Genomic DNA, 26,027 nt, shown 5'->3' with positions numbered 1-26,027 from the left:
AGCTGAGACAGTCTTCCTGTCAGTCGCTGGACAATTTCAAGCAGACTCTTTCGGTGCAATATCAGAGCTTGCAGACTACTATGAGGCGTAACGCTGACACTGCAACGCTGGTAGAACAGAAACTGGTAAAGACTAAAGAGTGATGTTCACAGGAGAGCAGATTCAAGCTTTTCCATGCAAGCAGATGTAAGAATTTGTGTCAACCTCCGACAAAGAGAATATTGTTGCATTCAAGATGTTAAACCGTTTGGAGGTGTCAGCATCTGTAGCCCTGTCAATGCGGCACTATTAGCCCTATCAAGGCGGCGCCTGTAGCCAAGTCATGCCGCATCATTAGTCCTGCAATGCAGTATCGATAGCCAAGTCAAACAGATCTGGTGATTTGGGAAGGAAACTTCATTGGACAGCATTACATTGACCAATCTTTTCCCCTTTTGTACCACCGTTCTTCCAACAGCACAGGGCAGATCCTGTTTCAACAAGATACCCATACAACATCTTGCCTTTGCTAGCACAATCACTAGACTTAATTATCACCTACAGAACTCTTTCACATTGGCCGTCAAATTAGAGTACGACCAGGTCGCCCTTATAACAAAGATCAGTTAGCACAGGCCCTCTGAGAAGAATGGTGTTGAATTCCATTTCCGTCAGACGAATCACATCTTCTAAATATCAGAGTCGAGTTTGGGCGTGCATTGATTCCCGTGGTTGGCATTCTCTACACGGTCGACACAGTACCTTCCATCTTGTTCTCATTCATGACATAACTTGTAATGATCATATATAATTCATGTCTTTTGACAATACCAGCTAGAGACCATATACCGATTTATGGCATATGGTCTCTGACGATACAAGTGTGTTTATGCTGTATTCTTTCCAAGTAAGGGTAAAGGATGCTCAGTTGGCATTTCACATCACAGACAACAAGTGTTTCAGTGAAAGCACATATCGCGAAATACGCTTTATTGATGAGGATGACTGTTGAGTCATTTATGAAGAACAAATAAATGCGCCTTGGAGCAACCTTGATTACCAAAGGGAGATAATAAAGGAAATCTTCAACAGAAAGAGGAACATAAAGTACCCTTTTCCGGTTTGGCAATATTGCTTGACATTTCTGACGTTTTGCATTTTTACTAAACAACAAAGAAAGTGTGACTTAATTCAATGGCAGACAATGCTGATCAATCTGAAACCGAACTAACTAGATCGAAATCAGTGGATGAGAAAGTCGCGGAACTAGAATTGAAGACCCGAGCTGTACACGATGCAGAACCGCTGACGAAAATCCTTGTGCTGTACACAGGGGGAACGATTGGAATGGTTACAAAAAATGGAGGTTGTGCTATTTTTTTATACAATTTATATGAAATCAAATACCATTTAAGTGTCGAAGTAGTGTTTAATCATAACCAAGATGTTTTCCTGGAGTTTGACAGCCATTCAGTTTTTGAAACTCAACTCCGACGGACGGACTCTTAGGCCAGTTACTCTTGTTTCTCATTTCCCCTTCATGGTCCAGTGGAGTTGTACATCCTTAAGCTTTTGTCACGGAGTACGTTGATCAACTCCATGCTCAAGGTCATGTCCATTTAAAGGCGTAATTAAAAAGTATGAGCCAAACAGCAGTTATATCTTAGGCATGAACACTTAATGTATCAAGTGTCCATGCTGTAGGTCTATGAAACTTGGAACAGGTCACCCTGGTAAGATTTGAGTGACCCAAGTATAAGTTTAGTTTACCTGTGAAGGCAAATATTTTGACATTTTGTGATGGTCCTATGGCATTTATACCCATAATGTCAAGCATTGTAGGACTTACCAACATCTGAATACCATGTATAATATCTTATTAATGTGAAGTTTAAATCATATATGGCTTTACTATTGGATGAGAGGTGGTCATTTGACAGTGAAAGTAATGTTCATAAGTGTATGAACGACACATTTTGACGTTCATATTTTTTTCACGAGAGTATTCTTGAAATGATGTAAGCACTGATGTACTACTTCAACATTGCTAGGGAAAGCCCTGGGACTTCCCTAGGACGAATAAATACAGGAGCATTGTTTCTGATAATTTAAACCTTTAAATATCAAACTCATCATTTTAGCTTATATTGGGAAAAGTCAGGGAGTTTGACTGCATGCCCATGCATGATTATCCTCGCTACGACCTTCCTAGTGAACAAAAATAAGAAATGAAACCCAAAGTATGCCTAGACTTACAGTGACAGCCTACAGCAATCTATGAGTTTACTTCATTATCTATTTGACACATCTTTATGCTCATCTCTTAATGATCGTCCCACTAAGTAACACTTGTAATCGCAACAGGTTAATTAACAACTTTGGAAATCTCTCCAGTCACATTGATTGTGTCAGCCATTTTGTTGTTTTGTACTTGATGTAAGTGTATTATGATACACTGTGACTGTGGCTGGCTTACCAAGGTTATTCTTAACAGACCTTTCTCATGTAATGATGATATTCTTTGAATCTATTTGTTGTAACCAAACTGCAAAAGATGTTGCTCTCATGTCACCTCCCCTTTTGAGGAACTATTTTATTTCCTGATACATCTGGTTGTTGTATGGCTGTCAGTGTAAACATGGAGTCATACATTCCAAATAAAATAGTGTATCTATCACTCGAGGTATAAAAGAATAAGAATAATGAAGTATAAGAATTGACATTCACTTTGTGTGAGTTCATTGGAGTATGACACTTTAAAGACTGAAAGTCAAACTGTATTATCATTGATGAAAGTCAATTTTTAAAATGTCTGTTTGATACATATTATAATTGATGATGAGTAAAATTCAGTAATGACAACCTGGGTATAAAAGCATCAGGTCACTCTGACCTACTTTCAATGAGTTCCATGCCATATTTTCATTGTTTAATTGAATCCATACAAAATATATCATATGTTTCAGCATTAGAAACTGGCACTAGTCCTATGGTCCTTGCCAAACTGCCCAGTAGTTAAGGTGTCCTAAGGACCAGTAGACATTTTCCAGTTTTACTATATGGTTTAAGGACTGGTGGGCCAAAACTGTTAGTTTCTATTGGTGTTTTTATCAAGTGAATTGCTTTTATGGTATTTTGTATGCGCTTTGTGGACAGACATTACCAATTTCGGGGCTCAAATTAACTCTCAAGAGCATTCACTCAGAACAAGCTTGTTTTACAATTACGGTATTTGACGTAATAAGCACCCAGGGCGCTCTCAAACTTAAAAATAGCAGGCTCTTATTAGAATATTATTTTGGTGAAAAAAAAACAGAGTTGAAAGATGAATTTCGTGGTTTATGCTGACAGCCTGAAATGTTTATATACGACACAGATATATTTTTCCAGAATTTAATTGCCCATAATTAAGGGTGCATATAACACACGAGTGTGTATTATACATGAATAAATAGGTCTTCTGTACATTGATCAATCGGAAGGGGTGCTAATTGGGATTGTTCACCAGCCAATATATTAGCAAATATTGCCGTGGGCGCTTATTAGAGCGGGGCGCTTATTATGTCGAATACGGTACTCAAAGAATGCTGACAGTAGGTGCATGCAGATCATGATTATGGTGGGTCATTGAACTGGTAAGTGTTAGAGTGACCTAAAGTTAAGATCAAGGTTACAGTGTAGGTAAATCTGTGAAATTATCATGCTTGTTTGTGTTTCTCTGGGTCTATATTTAACTCTGTTGCCATGGAACATGTAGCTGATATCAATGTTAAGTGACTCTGATGTATACTACTGAAAAGAAGTTAAAGAACCCCCAATTTCTACAGTTAATCTGTCATGGCTGGTGGGTATTGCAGCACACTTCCTTCCAATGTAGGAGGGGCGCCCGGGTAGCCTAGTGGTTAAAGTGTTCGCTCGTTACGCTGAAGACCCGGGTTCGATTCCCGACATGGGTACAATGTGTGAAGCCCATTTCTGGTGACCCCCTGCCGTGATATTGCTGGAATATTGCTAAAAGTGGCGTAAAACCATACTCACTCACTCACTCCAATGTAGGTTTTCTTTCACTTGTTGTGAGTAGTATATTTTATTGATGGCAGCTGAATATCAACTTGTTGCACCAAGTTTAGGTCATTGTGATCTACTTTCTATTATGAACACGATGCTTTGTAGAATTGGCTGTAAGGGATTTCAATGTTTATTGATAACTATATGATGTCTCTTTGGCTTTCAACTGAAACATGTGACAGGTCAAAGTCACATTACATCTTGTTAGCTCAAATAATTCCTGAAGGAGCACGACTGACCCAGTCGTCTAACATGCCTAGGGTTCCTCAATTTGCTGTGCATAATTGTGTCCCCTGGCAAACCAGACCTATGATTATGGGTTTGAATCCCAGTTTGCCAGGATTATGTTTCTTGGTTTATTAGCACCATGCTCAGGGTGAGGGCTTTATTTATGAGAAGGCCATGATACATTTTACTTTCATCATGCAGATATTTATCTTCCCGAGGCAAGAGCCTATCAAAGTCTTGTTTCCACCCTTGCCACATCAAGCCCACTTTCCTGTGCTAAATATAATTGGACCACAAATATCAATAGTCCAATCAGAGAACGTTTCACAAAATCAACATCCACGACTGGTACACCTTCGTATGAAAGTGATTTCCCGCTGCCTGTCTTTGTTGACACATCTTTTTCATCTTTTTAACCCCCCAACGATTTCCTATGTTTTTGTGTCAGGGATGAAAACGCGAATGTTTTCGTTATCTGATTGACTAGGTCGTCGCCTATGGTAGTGTCGCCATCTTTGTGAAGTTCTACAAAATAAGAACAGCGATCTGATTGGATATCGCATTTTCATCACAATGGGCACAACTCATGATCTTCGCGAGGTGGCGCCAGGGTCGAGCCAAGAAAAGTGGCCTTGATGTGGCAAGGGTAGAAACTAGGCTAGTGGACACGCTTGCCTCGGGAGGATGAGGGATATTAAGTGTATGAGTTCGTTAGAATGTACATACTCTACTTTATATAGGCCACTAACTATGACCCACTTTTCTTTCTGTGCATCAGTCACAGTTGTTTTGTTATAGAAAAAGCCTGAAAGTATTTTTTTAGCATGTGATACAAACACTGTTCTCCTTTACTTTGTAACTTACAGTTCCTCAAAGGTTATAGAAATTAACATGATCAATACTTAAAATGTTATGATTTTAAGAAAGTGACCTTAATTTTCCCTTGTAATTCTGTTTGACTTTCCTTCAGTTCTATAAGATTGTATTGTGCCAACACCTACTGTTCATTAATCTAACATACTGTTAATGTCTGCTCTTGATCTGAAATTCTTCATTAACTCCTGTGCTGCAGTGTATGAGCCGGAGCCTGACTGTATGGTACAGAAACTCAGAGCCCTTCCCATCTTCCATGATGCTGAATATGGAGACGCTCATTTTTGCCCTGAAACTAAGGCGAATCATCTAGCTTTACCGTAAGTATGTCCATTACATTATGTTATACAACATAAGTAGGAATAAGGTAATGTCTGTGTCAGAAACATAATGGAATAGGAAGACTACAAGTGTGTCAGACAGGAGGACAGGATCGGATATTGAATTGTTACTTTTTATATTTATCTACCGATCCATTATATCGAACATTCACTCATAATTGTCAAAATGTTTAATTGAGGTTCCAGAAGTCCTTTTTCTTCCTACTGAGTAACTTGGACTTACCATTCAAAGAAACACCATCTTCCCCAGGCAAGGGCGTTACCTGACTAAGTCCACTTTCCACCCTTGCCGAACTAGGCTGGAATTCCAGAGTTACATTTTGGCTTGACTAACGAGTCTATGCATCGTCCAATCAAAAATCGTGTAATGCAACATGGATTAAACGTGCAGGTTTCAATCGACTGCAGGATTTGCAAAGCATGTGTACTGTCATATGGGCATTGACAGATGTTTTGCAAATCTTTTCATGTTTTTAATCAAGGTGCTCAAGTGATCTGATGCACGTGGTGGGGTAAGACCCGTTTTATTACAATATAGATCTTTTATTGTCAGTTATTGCCCTTGCCTAGGGAAGATGAAGATACACTCATGTGTTTGTAGTACTATATTCACAAAAACAGATTAATTGGTTTAAATTTCCAAGTTGCAAGTAATTAAAAAGTCCTTCTTTCTATGTTTGCACTAACCACCACTGTATAAATGGTGTCAGATTTGATGTGTTTCATGTAGGATTCTATTAAATGTGTATGTAATCAGTACATGGTATGTAACACAGGCTGCTCAAATCGAAGCTGAAAACAGATGGCCAACCTTCTCCAAATGGGTAACACTAGCGATCACTTTGCTTGCCTGCTGACTCACTTTACTCATTTTACTGACTGTCGTGTTGTTGTATCTACTGTATGTTGGTGTACTGATGTCACGGACGACAGAGACAACTCCATCGTTAAAATCTCTCACCATGGACTCTCATGTAGAAGGGTGTAGAAAAACTAATTGATTAACTTGTACTACATGTACTACCATGACTACTGGTATATGGATAGCGGAGTCTTAGATAATGTAGATGGCCTCATGTAGCCATGATAGTATTAACAAGAATTCTGAATCATACACATCTTTGATTTAGACCTGACCATTTTCTTTTCTTGTTTTAGCATGTTTTCTACATTTTATGTTTTCAAAGAAACAAATATCAATAACAATACTGTGTTTGATTGTTTTGGTGTCAAAACCTGAATTCAATTTCTATTCATCCCCTTTGCATATTGACCATAAAATTTGTTAAACAAGAAAATGAGGTGGTCCGACGATTGTGATGAATAATTGTCTGAATAATGAAAACTATCAGACAGGCAAAAATCAGAGGGTCTGAGAAGCATTTTTTGCATCTTTTTTGTATCCAGAAGCATGATTAACCATTATTATTTTTCTATTTGTTGGATCACATTTTTTTTCCGATTTAGAAGTCTAAGGAGGGAATAAAAATGTATAAAAAAGAAGCTGATATTGACTTCTTTTTATCAAGACTTGATCACGGAATGTTTTTTGCAAATATTACGGGAAGTACGACAATTGAGGATAATCTCGGCAACATCTGTGTATCAAGGACAAGGGACATAACTCTAGATTTATTATGTAAGTAATTTTCCTACCACTAGTCGCGTGAATGATTTGGCCAAATATCAATGTCAAATTGAGCATCATAAGTAATCTCCAAATGATACAAAAATAAGTTTCACTTGCATTACTATATTTTACAATTGTTAAGAAAATACGTTAAACGGAGCCGTGATCCAACAAATAAAAACTAATGGCCTTATCTGGAACTGCTTTGTATTGATGTGTCCATTTTTATGTCCTGAACCAAATGTTTCAATGTTGTGGATTAAGATGTAATGTGGTCATGAACATGATGAATATTGTCATATCCGATGTCCAGGTCCTATCTAGTGTTAACACAGTCAGGCCTTCTTTGTGCTGACATTATTGTTCCCAGTAAAGTGGCCCAGATGAATCTGTACACAGAAAGTTACTCATGTCAAGGCAGATGAGGGTAGCTTGATTCTCTTTTTAAGGATGTCCTCTGGTCTGAGTTTGTGATTACTGCACAATCCTAAGTGCCATGAATCAGGAGTTCTTTGCGACATATAGTATTTATACCACTCAAAAGAAGTTAAAGAACACACAATTTTTTCATATGACTATAGTTACTGTATCATGGCCAACAATTTCACGCAAGCAGTTGACGTTTATCAGAGGCCGACACCTTTTATATTTAATGCTGGCACAGTGGCAACCTTACCAAATCCCAAATTCTACAGTCATACAAGGGTATATTTGCAGGAAACTGTCTTCATTAGGTGAATGCAGTAATCGTTACATGCTGTAAGTTAATGTGATAGGGATAATAAATGTCATCTAGAGAAATATCACTTATCCGGCTTCTAATAAAGGACTGGCTTCTATTTTTTGGGCGGAGCATATAACCCAGCGTCAACTCGAGGGTGGTGTGTACTGGAGACCCGGTGTCTTTTAGAGGAAATACAGTAATCTGAATACAGATCAGTGGACATCCTTCAGGCATAACTTGGTTCAGTAGGAGGGCACGCATAACAATCTGAGATTTTCTCTCTTTATCTTTTTGAAACTGATGAACGTCGGTAATAGGGAATGAACTACGCATTTCACCATAGTTTTTGTACAGAATTGGAATTCTGGATTTTGGTAAGAATTTTGCATAATATATTGTAAATTCTTTAGAAAGTCGATTGGGTCCATCATCTATCATCGTTGTTTGATTGTTTGTTGTTTAACGCCGCACTCAGCAATATTCCAGCTATATGACGGTGGTCTGTAAATAATCTCGTCTGGACCAGACAGTCCAGTGATTGACATCATGAGCATCGATCTACGCAATTGGAATACGATGACATGCATCAACCAAGTAAACATGCCTGACCAAACAATCTCATTAGTCGCCTCTTACGACAAGCATAGTCACCTTTTACGGCAAGCATGGGTTGCTGAAGACCTATTCTACCCCGGATCTATCCTCCTTGATTGTCCAGTGTATTATATCTTTCTATAACAGTAATTACCCTGGGCCCAATCATCGCCATAGGTTCATACGGAAAATGCGGATATAGTACAATGGATAAGGGGAGGGTCTTTTTTAAATCTTGATTTGTGGAATAACTACAGACATGACGACAGTTACTTCCGCCATTGATCATACACTACTCACTTTCAATTTCCTAGCAGCAACTTGAATCCAGGAAACTGAACGTGATTCTGAGGGTCAGGTTGCTGTGTGCTATGGATGCTGTATGGCCCAGAAAGATGACACCTAGAGCATATATACATGCTACATTGTAATAGTTGTCACTGATTCACTCCGTACAACCTTTCTATATATCCAGTATACGTGTGGAAATTGACAGCGTGTCAGAAAGTGTTTTTATTGCATTTGACACAAGTACATTCATTGTAAATATTTCCATTTTTGGACGACTCATTTGAAACCATGGAAACCATTTGTATAACCTTTAGAATCTGTAGTATCAGTGAAGCACTTTTTTCATAAATGTAAGTATCTGTACCATTGCTGAACGGAAATGTCACATTTAAATATTGTAAAAGTTAACTTGAATGCCAAATCAGACCTGTTTTGAAGCAAGTTGAGATCCAGGTCATATAAAAAGAGAGTGAAGTTACCTTGGTTATTTGCAGGCTGTTAAGTATAAATATATTTGTCAATATGGTTGCCGAAATGCCATGCATGGACATAGTTTGAATGAAAACGTCATCACTTGCTGTCTTCTTACATTGGTGTCTGGCTATGCGGTGATATTACTGTACTATTGCTAAAACTTATGTAAAACTATGATCACTCACTTTTTCCTGTCTGGAAGATGACTGATGGACCCAAATTATACAAGTTGATATTATTAAATGTGGCTTCAAGTTCCTGTGATCTTTGTGTTTGTCCACCCTCTCCCCACAAGACAGTTGCAGTACTATGTCGTAAATATATGGGGCATTTTTAAAACGTTGCTGACCATGGTTATGTTTTGTTGCGATGGACTTGTATTTCTAACTTTCTGAATATTTCCGTGCCCCCTGCCCCTTCCACCCCCTCTCCCCTCCACCGCCTCTCTCCCCCCCCTCTCTCCCCCACCCCCACACACACACAATTTCTTTAGGATTGGTGTCTTTCAGATTCTTGTACGAGTATTGCCTTCCATTTAAAGGTTCTTTGTTTTCTTCTATCGTGTTAATTGACATCAGTAAAGTTTTGAACAATACAAGATATTTTGCAGAAATCATAAGCAGTATTGACTGCATAATATTCAGATATTTTCTTTTTCTGGTTGTCTGTGGTATAGTTACATTTGCAAGCTAAGGCCCAAGTCTTTGAAAGGCATTCAGAAGTGATACACATAAGGAAGAGAAATTTATGGATGTCTACTTCTTTATTATGCAGAACACAACGTTTTTGAGTATTAACCTAATCTTTCATCAGGTGAAGAGAAATTTATGGATGTCAACTTCTTTATTATGAAGAACATACTGTTTCGTAGTACATACTTACTCCTTGTAACAATAAAAATTCTTCCACTTACAACACGGACAATTGTCACGGGAGGCTATTCATGTTCGGCTTCGAGATCAACAAAGATCGATTATGTCTCTCTTTACTAGTTGGTGATGATAACAAATAAAATAACTCACTACTCGGCTTATTTGTTTACATTTTTTCAAAAATTAGAGTCGGCAGGTCCGTAATGTGAAAAATATAATACGCCTGGCCCAATGAATGTCCTGTGAGAGGAGGCCCACTTGCTGGTATCTTAACCTGTGCAGTAAAGGAGTTACAATTACCAATTAAAAATATATACTGAATAAACATCCTGTTTATCTGTTATCTTTATTATCTACACAATGAGCCTGTTGACCAACAAAGTAACACAGATTAGGACTACCGTAAACACACTGACTTTAGACTCAAGTTATCTGTGACCTTGACCCAAGGGGTTTGTCAAATGATGCTTTCAATTATATTGTTCCATGATAACATTTGATATAGAATTCTGTAGGTTGGATGGGAGGTGAATGTAACTGAAATAAGGGGAAGTGTGATGGCACAGAAAAACTTTCACATCCTATCACCAACCATGTCATCGTAATGACAGGACACGTGCACACCTGGTCAGCATGGTGAACAGAGCTTTCAGTGGAGAATGTTATGTTTAGATGGAGACTCTTCACGAATGGCTAATGGAATGATGTACTTGTTGTCAATGTACAGTGTCCAAGTTGGTGTGAAAGGAGGAATTATTCATGTAATATTTTTAATCGTGCTTCATTTTATATGCATGGGCATTTTATATTTTTACTCCACAAATACATATACCGTATTCGCCGTAATAGGCGCCCCGCTCTTATAAGCGCCCACTGGCGATATCTGCCAATTTTCTGGCTAGTGAACAATCCCGATTAGCACCCTTCCGATTGATCAATGTACACAAGACTTATTTATTCGTGTATAATATGCACCCGTGTCTTATATGCACCCTTAAATTCTGGAAAAATATATCTGTCGTGTACAGACTTTTCTTTTGTATCATTTCAGGCAGTCAGCATAAACCACAAAATTTACGATCTTTCACCTCTTCACCCAAATTATATTCTAATAATTAGCCCCCTATTTCTAATTTTGAGAGTACCCTGGGTGTTTATTACGTCGAATGCGGTATCTGCATTTAGGGTTTTGTTTATGTAGGATTCCAAACCAAGTACCCTTGGCAGCCAGTTAGGGAAAAACATGTTGTTAAAGCTGTTTATGTTCCAAAATTCAGAAGTATGTTAACATTGTATTCTCAAACAGCATTACCATATTCGCCATATTAAGCGCCTTGCTCCATGCAATCAGTGTCCCTTGACCACTGCTAACTGCTAGACCTATTGTAAGTAATTTTAATAAGCAGCCCCTTCTAAGATTGAAAATTTACATGTGTTTATCAGAGATATTTTATAGAAGTGGTATATAATTGCCTAGTAGTAGTAACTATCGAAAAAATATGTATAATCTAATAAATGTTAGCTTCATTTGAACTATGTTTGTTCAACACTTCTTGTTTAGTGATAAGGAACTGAAATCATTGTGTATGGTTTCAATATACCGGTACACCCCCTTGTAAGTTTTTTAAGGGCCCGTGGTGCTTATTATGTAAAATAAAGTAATTGCAACCATGTAATACTGAGCATCAAATATGTTAAATCCTCTCCCTCTATATTGGTCCCGTTATCAGTGAAATACAAGTCCCAGCTAAAACCCATAACATTAATTATAACTATAACTGAAGACTTGGGGCTGAATATCATGAATATCGGCCTCTGAGCTGGTACGGAATTACTAACTCCCTGCATGTCATATAACCTACTTGGAACAGGAAGACTGACATGAAATTACACTTTTTATTCCCTGCCATGAAGTGTGGTAGGGGATATAGGAATGGAGTTAGTTCTTCTATCTGTCTTTACGTCCATCCATCTGCTTCTCAAAGGGAACAGGGGAGGTCGGGTAGCCTAGTGGTTAAAGCTTTCGCTCGTCACGCCGAAGACCCGGGTTCGATTCCCGACATGGGTACAATGTGTGAAGCCTATTTCTGGTGTCCCCTGCCGTGATATTGCTGGAATATTGCTAAAAGCGGCGTAAAACCATACTCACTCACTCACTCACTCACTCAAAGGGTACAAATTTTCTCTAAAACTATTTAAGTTAGAGAAATGAAAGTTTACACATTGATACTACTAGTCTTGATCTTAAATGAGTTTGAAAATTGGTGTCTTAAGTACATTTTTACAGAGTGATGGACTTTGCCCCGTGCTCTTCACAGCTTGTCATGTCCATGTTGTGTTCTTGTAGTTGTCATGTCAGGTGTCTTTCCATTATTGTAATATCAACCTCACGAACATCTCGACTCTCCCCACACCTGGATGCCGATATGCTGCACTGATGTGCCATATTTGGTTTGTAAAAAAAATGATTAAATAAAAATTTATACCAATCCAGGCACTGACCACAAAGTATGACCTGTATTTTGATATCTATCACATGTCCGGTTAATTCTGCGCCAGGAGAGTCTGGGGCAGAGTAGATCCTTGGCGTAAAAGCCCATGCAATGTGGAGAGTTGATCATGCCTGGTTCAAGCTGGAGTATAAAGGGCTACTGAGGTGGCAGGGATGTCATTGTATGTTGCGATATTGATCTATTGGAAAAATGTTATAGTCGATGATCTATAGATACAAATTTGTGAATATCGTTACTATGTAATTCACTGCCACAGAAACATTCACGTTTTTTTAGATTACCGTGGTTAAGAGTGACAATGGGATGGCAGATAATTCAATTTGAAGCTTTGAAGGGATCAGTCTTGTTCATGTTTAGCAATACCGGAAGATTAATTTCAGGTGTACTTCAGTATTTCCAATCAATGACACCCCTACCAGGAAGTTAGAAAATTCTGGCTGCGGCATAATGTAATCAGTGTTACATGAAATAACATGTCAAGTGTTCTTATCATGTAAACAAGCTACTGACATGTCTCTTGCCAGAACCTGAATCATATACTGCTGTGTAAACTGGACTAATATTTCAGCAGTCTCATTAAAATCAGATGTTAGTGCTCGCTACCGATCTTATTTTAATGAGATTGATATTTCAGTTACAAATGGATATGGTTTGTACAGATTCTAGCAAGAACATTTATGATATGTATTGTTATCATGATCATAGATATGTATGGCTCAGGATCAATTATGGCAAAAACATAAATGCCATATAAGGCTAAAAAAAAAAAAAATCTTGGTTCTCAGGCCCGCATCATCATAAATCACGTTTCTTTTTTTATTTCCATTTTCAAAAAAATATATTAAAGTCCTAATACTTAAAAACAATGCGATCCAATAAAGGATGCAGTTACCTTTACATGTGCACCAATTTACTGCGCACCTTGTGTTATAGTAATGGTGGCAATAGGAGTTTGTATGCTTCTATATGTAGGGAGGCCCTTTCCCAGGTTGATGGTACACAACTGTTTATTTCGTTACATACTAGTTTGAACAAGCCAAAAAAACCAAACCACCACCCGCCTGCACTATATTTTCAAAAGTCATTGCCTGAGAACTAATTCTAATTTTTTTAAGCCTGAGGAGCATTTATTTGCATGAATTTTCACATGTACCCCAGACTGACAATATAGTGAAAGAACAGCACACTATTATTTCACTGATTGAATGTCATAAGAAGTATTGGTATCTGGGAGCGAACACTGTTCGGCAGATTGCTTTGTGTCCACTCATGTTTTCCAACAGTATGTCATTTTGTGACCCCTGTTTTGTTTCTCCCTGTGTGTTTGTCACAGGTAAGTGTTTGCAAGAGGTTTTTCTTTTCTGACAGACTTACAAAGGAGGACTTCCGTGTGTTGTTCACTGTGGAGGAGTTCGAGCCGCTCCTAGACTCATCCAACATGAACATGCAGGACTGGGCCACCATTGCTAATAGGATACAGGTAAACGTGATTGTCTCCCTTGTATCAGTTGGGTGTTGTGAATGATAGCTTGTGTGTACCAGTTTAGGCCTTCAGTTATGTTGAGTATCACCCATAAGGGTTGAATGATCCTGTGAAATAACTTTATGATATTTGCATTTTAGCAGTTCTCAATGCTGATTGGTCAATTGTAGGCATGTGATGTCACAGTGCTTCATTGATGAGAAAAATATGGTATGACGTCATCCATTGTTCATGACGTCACAGATTGATTACATTACGTCACCTGAACAATAGGCTGCCTTCAGTGAAGTTTCTCTGTAGGGTTGACATTTCATAAGTTTCTTCTTATTCTTCTTCCTGACCCGTGAAGATCCAGGGTAGAACAGGGAGCCGTTGTACAAAGCGATCTTAGCGCTTAGGTGATTGTAACTCCCATACCTTAACATAGACTTACGACAGCGCTAAGGTTGTTTTGTACAACGACACCCTATGCTTGCCGTAAAAGGCGACTGTGCTTGTTGTAAGAAGCATCAGGTGGCCAGGCTCACTGACTTGGTTGATGCATGTCATTGTATCCCAATTTCAGGGATCGATGCTCATGATGTCAATCACTGGATTGTCTGGTCCAGACTTGATTATTTACAGACCGCCGTCATATAGCTGGAATATTGCTGAGTGAGGCGTTAAACAACAAACAAACAAACATTTTCTCCCTTGAAATATCAATGAGTAAAATATAGAATAACCAACAAGGTAAGAGGAATTAGGGATTATCTGTCCCTCGTGAATAATTGCTATAAGTCCCTCAACACGGACTTGGAATTAACACCATTCATTCACTTGGGTCAGATAATCCATAATTCGCTGTAGCTCGTTGGTTATTCTCTAAGTATTTGCTCTGGTTAATCCTATGAAAGATTTTGCCTACTCATCAACTAGGGTACTTGGGACTCGGGTCAAGTGGGTACTGAGAAGGACCTGGGTACCCACCGGACTACCCGGACCTGTGGTTTGTCACGTGACATATTGTTTATTAATAAAAATTATCTAGGACTCCATGGTTCCACAACAAGTCACTAATGTTCGCATTTCTTTCTCACTATGTACGGATTACTACTGATGTTTATATTTTTAAATAAAGATAGAACTTCAGTCAACTTCAGAGTATGCATGACCAGATCATTTTATAAATGTACTTAAATGCCAGGGCTGCAGTCAAACTATTCCCAATCGGACAGTTTGAACTTATCTTTTGAGACCCTCAGCGGGTACCCGGGTAGGGTCAGGTAATACGGGGTTGGGTACCTGTGTAGGGTAGGGTATTACGGGGGGGTGGGTACCTGGGTAGGGTCGGGTAATACAGGATTGGGTACCTGAGTAGCGTCGGGTAATACGGGGTTGGGTACCTGAGTAGGGTAGGGTAATACGGGGTTGTGTACCCGAGTAGTGAAGGGTAATACAGGGTTGGGTACCTAAGTAGGGTAGGGTAATACAGGGTTGGGTACCCGAGTAGTGTAGGGTAATACAGGGTTGGGTACCTGAGTAGGGTAGGGTAATACAGGGTTGGGTACCCGAGTAGTGTAGGGTAATACGGGGTTGGGTTCCAGCCCAAAGGTTAGTAGATTGCCGAGGATGTTGTTAGGGTGTAAAGGAAGTAGAACTCATGATTGTGTGGTTTACTGATTGGAACATGTTCTTAATAGATACAGACCGCCTCTGTTATCTAGTGGATGGAGTGGAGTGTCGATGGTTTAATACCCCAGCCGCATCATACCATTAGATGTTAAAAGATGGTACTTGTTGTTACCCTGTCTGGTGTTCAGCATTGGGGAGATAAAACAAGGTTGGCATTTGTCTTGACAAGTAAAAACAACAGCAGTTACTGCACATATACATACATGCATGTTGCTATATATTGTGGCAATAGGACAAAGATGTCTTTGTCAATTACCTAAGTGTAATCACATAATTGCAGCTGTACACAAGAGTGTGGCTTGTGCCATGAGCTTGCACTCAGCATCTTGCTAGTGAGAGTTATCTCCCTCATACTGCCTTTGGCAGAGGCCCATCTAAGGTTGGGGCCCATTTAGGGTTTAGCTAAGACCACATATTTGTGCAATAATCTTGAACATGACATTAAACCTCATTACCCCTCACCTGAATGGATACCGACATGTGACTTTGTTATGTCTGTTGCAACTGTAGCAGGTGTAGGTGTGTACTGATGTCAACCATTGCCGTTATAACTTGTCATCATTGTATTGACAGTGGAACCATGGACAATTGCAATACATTGTGAATACACAATGCCATTTAGAAAGTGGTCACTTGTAACAAGTGTTATATTTGGGATAACACTTTCTTAGTAAAGTACAGATTCTCGTACTTTTTGGGGGTTGAGTCCCGTCCGGGATTCGAACCCACACTTGCCAGAGTAAGGGACACAAAGTCAGCGATCTAACCCACTCAGCCACCGAGGCTTCCACAAAAATGAAAGTCCGAAAACTGGTAGTCTAGATCACATACTTTGAGTACCCCTCTGACAAGGGTAAATTGGCACGGCTCCCGGACGGGACTCAACCTAAAAAAAGTACGAGAATCTGTACTTTACTAAGAAAGTGTTATCCCAAATATAACATTTGTTGCTATACATTGATCATCCAGTATTTACACCCGAGTCACGCCAGCTACCCTCCCTGTTTCTCTGTCTGGCTTGGGTCTGATGGTGTGTTATGTTTTCTGCAGGACAACTATGACCAGTTTGATGGATTTGTGGTTCTGCATGGCACGGACACGATGGCATACACTGCATCTGCTCTCTCCTTCATGTGTGAACACCTGGGCAAGCCAATCATACTCACCGGCTCACAGGTAGGTGGGGAAATATACCTGCAATGACTATTAAACATTAACATTATTCTTTCTACAGGAATGAAACGACACTTGAAAAATCAATGTCTGAAGGTCTGTGGAGACTACTGTGATAATGTAAGGAAAAGTTTAAGGTGAAAACAAGTGGCATGTATTTTGTTTGTGAAACTTTCCAACATGTTTATTTTGTTGAGAAGTGTATATCTATTTTGTTGAGAAGTGTATGTTTATTTGTTGAGAAGTGTATGTTTATTTGTTGAGAAGTGTATGTTTATTTTGTTGAGAAGTGTATGTTTATTTGTTGAGAAGTGTATGTTTATTTGTTGAGAAGTGTATGTTTATTTGTTGAGAAGTGTATGTTTGTTGACTGAGAACTTCTGATTGTGTTTACGACTGTTACCTGTGTCCTTGTGTCTCCAGATCCCGATCTATGAAGTGAGGAGTGATGGCCGGGACAACTTCCTCTCGTCGCTCATCATTGCTGGGAACTACTGCATCCCCGAGGTGAGTAGGGGTGGTATGGGCTTTTTGGGTGGCTAGGATATTGCTAAACATCAACATCACAACAAACAAACAAACAAGATATTTTACTGTAGTATTAAGACATATATTATCTGCTGTCAGGTCTAATATGATAAAAGTAATGTCATGATATATTGATGTAAGACTTGTTAGCTGCTGCACATTCTGTCCAATAACAATGATCTTGGGTTGTGTACTTCTCAAGGAGCGAGGATATGCAAGACCACATCATTCAAAGTACATTTATTATTACATCGGTTTTAATCGTAGTATACTTGTTAGTTTTAATCAATGGCTAAACTTGCATACAATTGCCAGCGACTGAAGGGATGGTGTAAAACCTGCTGGGGTCCATGTAGATAGCAAAGGTACTATAAGTCCCTAGTATGGTGATCTGCCTGACGATCTATAGCCCGCTTTTACAATGTATTGTTCTGTTTAGTAATAGCTTTTTATGGTCACATACTAGTTTTAAAAGTTGATATCTGTGATAAGTCTAGTAATTTTTCTGTCCTTTGCTGACAGGTTTTTATATTGTCTAAGTTAATGCTTTCTTAATGTTTTAATTGCTTTAGTCACGATATGGCTGAAATATTGCCGATATGACTTTAAATATTAACTCACTCACTCACAGTTTTACTTCTAAACTGTGATAGTCTAGTTATCATACTGTTTGTTGATGACAGGTATTTATTCATCTAAATTTAAATATTATTAATGCTCTCGTCACGATATGGCTGAAATATTGCCAATGTGATGTTAAATTTTAACTCACTCACTCTCAAGGAGCTGGGAATGAAAATCAAGTGCACACTGATCAATTAACTTGGGGTAATAATGTTAGAGCTTAGAACGTGCCTTAGGGTGTGGATTTGGTGCAATATAAATATGCACATTAATATTATTATCTTTGTGAACTGTAAATTTGTTGGAACTTTTAAAAATACTGGAAATGTCTCAACAAGAACGTATTTACAAACAAGTGGCCGCTGCTTTTAGTATTTTCCAAATCAGCATTTGGCTTTATTGTTTGCCAGGTCCAGTGATAGTCAGTATGTGAATGTTCCAGGTGCTTGTGTGTTTCAACGAAAAGGTGTTTCGAGGTAACCGCACCATCAAGAATGATTCAACAAGCTTCAGTGCTTTCAAGTCCCCCAACATGGCTCCCATCGTGACGCTGGAGATTGATATTTCAGGTACTGCCATGCACTGTAGTATCAGTGACACATCAAGTTATTGTTATCAAGAACCCAACTTGAAGTCTCATACATTTTATATTTTACGATATTGGAGGAAAGTTTGTCTTTGGAGTGAATGATATGGTACCTAAAAGTTTAGTTCATGTGTGAAATTTGGTCTGACAAAGAAACAGATCGAAGACATTGCCCATTGATGTATTGACTTCAATATGGTTTTGCATTTATGGAGTTATATATGAAAATACAGGTGTTCACACTTGCATGGTTTTGATTCGCTACCAGTTTCTATAAATGCAAAAATATTCTTGACTGAACATGGTCAAATCTTCCAATATTACAACCTACTGATTATCTTCCCTGCAGTGGACTGGGCAGGTGTATTCCGCAGCGGCACCACGGAGAAGTTCCGTGTGGCAACCAACTTCTGCCCCAATGTGGGTCTGTTGAGGATCTTTCCAGGCATAACTGCTCAAACAGTGAGTACAGACCTCTCCGCATACACGTCCGAGACGGTCTATTTTCTGATGGATGGTCAGTTTTGAAAGTTGCATGACAAATGGTCAGGAGTTAAAGTTACTAAGTTGAGAATCCACCAGTGTATTGTTATTTTTCTGAGAACTAACATTACTAGTCTTATGTTTGCCCTTTTGTTACTTTTGTTCGTTAGTCGAGAAAATTCTGGACTGGCAACATTTTATCTGGTCTGGTAACTTTGCATAGTTGCAAGTCCGGTTGTCTGATTAAAAGTTTGGAGAATTTTCATACACTGATCAATCTCATTGAAATCAGATCATAGTGCTCACTACCACTTGTCAAAGATCTGAGGACATCCCATTACAGGTCATGTCAGAACAACCTTTCGTGACCTTTGACCAACCAATGAAATGACTAACAAAAAAAATAAGCTTTTGCCAATCAGAAAGCAGCTTTCTCAAGCACTAGTTTCAAACTGGAGACTTCCATTCCAGACTATACTTTTGAATCTTTTTGGACAAATTCTCGATTAAAAATGTGAATATTGAACAAATGAAAATTCTGGACTGTCTTACAGATGGCCGAGATTACCGTATATGTCCGCAATTAAGCCGAATTTTGAGGACCAGAAAAATGATTCCGTAGAAAGGGGTCGGCTTATCCACGGGATACACTTTCATGATAGTATTTTTCAGATCGTGATCTGTCAGAACCATCGCCTGAATGACGGTCCGATAGATTACAACTTCCCGAAAGTTTGGAAGTTGCCATGACTAGAGCCATTATTGTTATAAATTATCAATAAAGTTATTGTTATACACCAATGTTGTCATTATTAAAAAAATGTTATGCATGTTACTACTTCCGATAATAATTTTTCAATTGAATGTTCAAAGTTTATCGTTCTATGTGTCACAACTTCCCGTGCACTGTGGAAAGTCTTTTCTGTTTGAAATGTTTCTTTGAAGTGAGAGACAGACGATGATTTTGACCGAATCAGTTGTACAGTCCACAAGTGTTTTGACGTGACCCGTAACAGTATGTCCTCAGATCATATACACAGTCTGTGAATTTGTTGATTAAATGCTCATATCTAGGTCCAGCTAGACTTGCCTACTTTTATCAGCTGGATTGGTTTTGATTCAGCTAAATGCAGGTGTTCCGCAGTCATGGTGCAGGACTATTCAGACCGTATTCGTGGAAATGGAGGCACACTGTCCTAGCACCAGCTAATGGATTGTAATGTGAGTCTGTGTTCTTCCATGTAGGTGCGAGCATTTATGCAGCCGCCAATGCAGGGAGTTGTTCTTCAAACATACGGGGCTGGTAACGCCCCCGACAACCGACAGGACCTGCTGCAACTGTTCCGGGAAGCCACCAACTGGGGCATCATCATCATCAACATCACCCAGTGTACTCACGGCAGAGTGTCCACATCCTACGCTACAGGGAAGGTAGGAGGAATAGACACACCATAGTCGACAGTACATGTTTGTCGGGCTCAATTGGTAAATGTCTTAGACCTGCATCACTTTCAGTTTTCCTCACACATTAAAACTGATATGCTGTGAAAAGATTAAAATGCTGGTTGTGGCGATATGACAAAGATGTCTTCGTTCGTTAACTATGTTTAATCACTGTAATTGTAGCTGTGTACAAGAGTGTAGCTGGTGCCATGTGCTTGCACCCTGCAGCATGCTCGTGAGAGTTATCTCCCCTACACTGTCTTTGACTGAGGCCCATTTAAGGATGGGGCCCATTTAGGGTTTAACTAATACCACACTGGTGAAAGTGGCATTAAATCACTAACACCAATCCACTCACTTGCAGACATCTGTGAAGATCCAGGTTAGAATAGGTCATCAGCAACCCATGCTTGCCGTAAGAGGCGACTATGCTTGTTGTAAGAGGCATCAGGTGGTCAGGCACGCTGACTTGGTTGATGCATGTCGTTGTATCCCAACTGTGTGGATCGCTTCTCATGGTATCAATCACTGGATTGTCTTGATTATTTATAGACTTCTGATGTTGGTGTTATACAAAAAAACAAACAAACAAACAAACAGTCTTGCAGACATACAACATCTGTGAGGATGCCGGATAAGTATAGGTCCCTAGCAACCCATACTGTTCGTTAGGAGTGACCTGATGGATTGGGTGGTCATATATGTTGACTTGGTTGATACTGTGTCACTGTCACTTTCCTGATCTGGTAAGTGATGCTCTGATTGGTCAGATGAAAGGCCATTCTCACCTGATTTGTCAAGGGATGTCCTCAGATCTGAGGGTAGGATTTCACTAATATATAAATCGTCTGTGAAATGTGTGTGGCATTAAACAACAAACAAACAAACTGACACATCATGCTTAAATTATCTGTAATCCTCCAGGTACAATAGGTAGCATTTATATCCCACTTTCATCTTGAAATGACGTTGACGTTGTGTTTTCTGACTGTGATCTCTGACTGTGGTGTGTCCAGGCCCTGCGAGAAACAGGGGTCATACCTGGCGGCGACATGACCCCAGAGGCCGCTCTCGCCAAACTCGGATACATTCTCGGCAAAGATAGTTGGTCTCTGGACAAGAAGCGAAAGGTGAGGGCTCAGACACTTGGAGGGCTGCTTGTATCTAACTTAGTGATTGTTGTACATTCCATGATCTGAAGGGAATCTTATCTGGTCTTGTGATTCAGGATGATACCATGCCGAGTGAAATTGTCAGGATAAACAAAGTTCTTGATCAATGAATGGTGGGCATGGGTAAATATCCTTTTTGTGACTTCGTGAGTGTGTGTGTGTGTGTGTGCGTGTGCGTGTTTGTGTGCATTCCTAACTGTACCAAAATTGGAAGGTCAGTGGCATTAAGAGATTGTACTTGTTCCCACCTTGCCTGGCGCTTGGCATCGAGGGGCTAAAACAAGGACTGGTCGGCTCAGAGTCAGTATACTGTGTCTGAGTGGGGTATAAACATTTCAATGGGTTAGCACTGTAAAACTGGCATAAGTCCCAACTAGTACAAGTAGCCTCACCTGCACGTGCATGCACATCGCTATGTAAGTGCAATAATCTTGAACTTGCCTGAATTACATGATTGAATGTTTTGTTGGGTGTCATGTTATTCCCCTGTTGATGCATGGCTAGTGACACTTACTATTGCATGGGTTTTTAGTTTTACCATGTGGCAGACTTCTTTACTGTTCCACGTTGATCTGTGCAGATGATGAGCCGCAACCTGCGCGGTGAGATGACCACGTCTATCCAGGAGGAGATCTCCATCATGGACCACGAGCTGATAGAGAGTGTAGCCAGGACCCTCAGCCTCAGCAGCAAGGATGTGGGTGTGACAGGAATTAGCTTGTACACTGTAGTTGAAGGGGAACTCATTACATTCACTTTACAGTCAGAATATCATTTACACATTGAGCTTGTGGGGATTCCAAGTTAGAATGTGTCGCCTGCAACCAATGCAAGGCGAAAGAAATGACTCATGTGTATCATGGTATCACAATGGCAGAATGTTGCTTATGATATCAATCACTGGGTTGTCTGGTCCAGACTCAATCTTTTAGGGCCTCCATCATAAAGCTGACAAACTGCTGACCAACATCCATGTGACATTTAGATAGAAAGTCATTTATAGTTTATATGTGACATTAAAATTGACAGTCATTTGCAATTTACATGTGACATTAAACTTGACAGTCATACAAACAAATATGTGACTTTACAATAGAAATTTGTTTACATTTTACATGTGACATCAAGTCATGAGATAAGAAGGTCTGTTACGCTTAAGTTGAGACATTGAGATGGAATGTCATTTACATTTTTCATTAAGATGGAAAGGCTTTCACATTTTACGTTGAAGTCATTTACACATTACTTCATTAAGATGGAAAGGCTTTCACATTTTATGTTGAAGTCATTTACACATTACTTCATAAAGATGGAAAGGCTTTCACATTTTACGTTGAAGTCATTTACACATTACTTCATTAAGATGGAAAGGCTTTCACATTTTACGTTGAAGTCATTTACACATTACTTCATTAAGATGGAAAAGCATTAATAGCAGGGTTGTGATATGAGTGGGTGAGTGAAGACTTGTGCTGGTCAGCAGGGTTGTGATATGAGTGGGTGAGTGAAGACTTGTGCTGGCCACCAGGGTTGTAGCTAATTAAGCATATCCTGGAAGAAATACTATCTTATTTCGTTCAAAGGAAAAAGACAGAAAATGCAAAATATATTTGGCTAACCCTGTGAATTTCCTTTCAGCTATTTCATCAAGACATACAAGTTCTGTACTGGCTGTTACAGCCCTGATACCTTCCTGATACATAACGATGACTAAACAGTGTATCAGTGGTTACAGCCCTGATACCTTCCTGATACATAACGATGACTAAACAGTGTACCAGTGGTTACAGCCCTGATACCTTCCTGATACATAACGATGACTAAACAGTGTATCAGTGGTTACAGCCCTGATAACTTCCTGATACATAACGATGACTAAACAGTGTATCAGTGGTTACAGCCCTGATAACTTCCTGATACATAACGATGACTAAACAGTGTATCAGTGGTTACAGCCCTGATAACTTCCTGATACATAACGATGACTAAACAGTGTATCAGTGGTTACAGCCCTGATAACTTCCTGATACATAACGATGACTAAACAGTGTATCAGTGGTTACAGCCCTGATAACTTCCTGATACATAACGATGACTAAACAGTGTACCAGTGGTTACAGCCCTGATAACTTCCTGATACATAACGATGACTAAACAGTGTATCAGTGGTTACAGCCCTGATAACTTCCTGATACATAACGATGACTAAACAGTGTATCAGTGGTTACAGCCCTGATAACTTCCTGATACATAACGATGACTAAACAGTGTATCAGTGGTTACAGCCCTGATAACTTCCTGATACATAACGATGACTAAACAGTGTACCAGTGGTTACAGCCCTGATAACTTCCTGATACATAACGATGACTAAACAGTGTATCAGTGGTTACAGCCCTGATAACTTCCTGATACATAACGATGACTAAACAGTGTATCAGTGGTTACAGCCCTGATAACTTCCTGATACATAACGATGACTAAACAGTGTATCAGTGGTTACAGCCCTGATAACTTCCTGATTCATAACGATGACTAAACAGTGTATCAGTGGTTACAGCCCTGATAACTTCCTGATACATAACGATGACTAAACAGTGTATCAGTGGTTACAGCCCTGATAACTTCCTGATTCATAATGATGACTAAACAGTGTATCAGTGGTTACAGCCCTGATAACTTCCTGATACATAACGATGACTAAACAGTGTATCAGTGGTTACAGCCCTGATAACTTCCTGATACATAACGATGACTAAACAGTGTATCAGTGGTTACAGCCCTGATAACTTCCTGATACATAACGATGACTAAACAGTGTATCAGTGGTTACAGCCCTGATAACTTCCTGATACATAACGATGACTAAACAGTGTATCAGTGGTTACAGCCCTGATAACTTCCTGATACATAACGATGACTAAACAGTGTATCAGTGGTTACAGCCCTGATAACTTCCTGATACATAACGATGACTAAACAGTGTATCAGTGGTTACAGCCCTGATAACTTCCTGATTCATAACGATGACTAAACAGTGTATCAGTGGTTACAGCCCTGATAACTTCCTGATACATAACGATGACTAAACAGTGTATCAGTGGTTACAGCCCTGATAACTTCCTGATTCATAACGATGACTAAACAGTGTATCAGTGGTTACAGCCCTGATAACTTCCTGATACATAACGATGACTAAACAGTGTATCAGTGGTTACAGCCCTGATAACTTCCTGATACATAACGATGACTAAACAGTGTATCAGTGGTTACAGCCCTGATAACTTCCTGATACATAACGATGACTAAACAGTGTATCAGTGGTTACAGCCCTGATAACTTCCTGATACATAACGATGACTAAACAGTGTATCAGTGGTTACAGCCCTGATAACTTCCTGATACATAACGATGACTAAACAGTGTATCAGTGGTTACAGCCCTGATAACTTCCTGATACATAACGATGACTAAACAGTGTATCAGTGGTTACAGCCCTGATAACTTCCTGATTCATAACGATGACTAAACAGTGTATCAGTGGTTACAGCCCTGATAACTTCCTGATACATAACGATGACTAAACAGTGTATCAGTGGTTACAGCCCTGATAACTTCCTGATACATAACGATGACTAAACAGTGTATCAGTGGTTACAGCCCTGATAACTTCCTGATACATAACGATGACTAAACAGTGTACCAGTGGTTACAGCCCTGATAACTTCCTGATACATAACGATGACTAAACAGTGTACCAGTGGTTACAGCCCTGATAACTTCCTGATACATAACGATGACTAAACAGTGTATCAGTGGTTACAGCCCTGATAACTTCCTGATACATAACGATGACTAAACAGTGTATCAGTGGTTACAGCCCTGATACCTTCCTGATACATAACGATGACTAAACAGTGTATCAGTGGTTACAGCCCTGATACCTTCCTGATACATAACGATGACTAAACAGTGTATCAGTGGTTACAGCCCTGATACCTTCCTGATACATAACGATGACTAAACAGTGTATCAGTGGTTACAGCCCTGATACCTTCCTGATACATAACGATGACTAAACAGTGTATCAGTGGTTACAGCCCTGATAACTTCCTGATACATAACGATGACTAAACAGTGTATCAGTGGTTACAGCCCTGATACCTTCCTGATACATAATGATGACTAAACAGTGTATCAGTGGTTACAGCCCTGATAACTTCCTGATACATAACGATGACTAAACAGTGTATCAGTGGTTACAGCCCTGATAA

General features: G+C 39.4%; 1 protein-coding gene across 2 annotated transcripts in view; it reads left to right on the top strand.

Moving 5' to 3' along the window:
- The first annotated feature begins 1,011 nt into the window (after positions 1 to 1,011).
- The window catches only part of LOC124119170 (L-asparaginase-like), a 34,978-nt gene continuing 9,962 nt past the window's right edge, over positions 1,012 to 26,027 (top strand). The window contains exons 1-11 of one of the 2 annotated variants that reach the window (XM_048388535.1): positions 1,012 to 1,345; positions 5,348 to 5,468; positions 6,266 to 6,313; positions 13,956 to 14,067; positions 16,795 to 16,920; positions 17,341 to 17,424; positions 18,512 to 18,638; positions 19,005 to 19,117; positions 20,384 to 20,569; positions 21,598 to 21,711; positions 22,334 to 22,450. In XM_048388535.1, the coding sequence (XP_048244492.1) occupies positions 1,174 to 1,345; positions 5,348 to 5,468; positions 6,266 to 6,313; positions 13,956 to 14,067; positions 16,795 to 16,920; positions 17,341 to 17,424; positions 18,512 to 18,638; positions 19,005 to 19,117; positions 20,384 to 20,569; positions 21,598 to 21,711; positions 22,334 to 22,450 (1,320 nt within the window). In that variant the 5' untranslated portion in view covers positions 1,012 to 1,173. The remainder of the gene's footprint in view (positions 1,346 to 5,347; positions 5,469 to 6,265; positions 6,314 to 13,955; positions 14,068 to 16,794; positions 16,921 to 17,340; positions 17,425 to 18,511; positions 18,639 to 19,004; positions 19,118 to 20,383; positions 20,570 to 21,597; positions 21,712 to 22,333; positions 22,451 to 26,027) is intronic. The other variant, XM_048388536.1, reaches the window with a different exon arrangement.

The sequence above is a fragment of the Haliotis rufescens genome, unplaced genomic scaffold (assembly GCF_023055435.1).
Source record: "Haliotis rufescens isolate VD_foot unplaced genomic scaffold, xgHalRufe1.0.p SCAF_73, whole genome shotgun sequence".
Taxonomy (NCBI): domain Eukaryota; kingdom Metazoa; phylum Mollusca; class Gastropoda; order Lepetellida; family Haliotidae; genus Haliotis; species Haliotis rufescens.
This window is presented reverse-complemented; position numbering and strand designations above follow the sequence as displayed.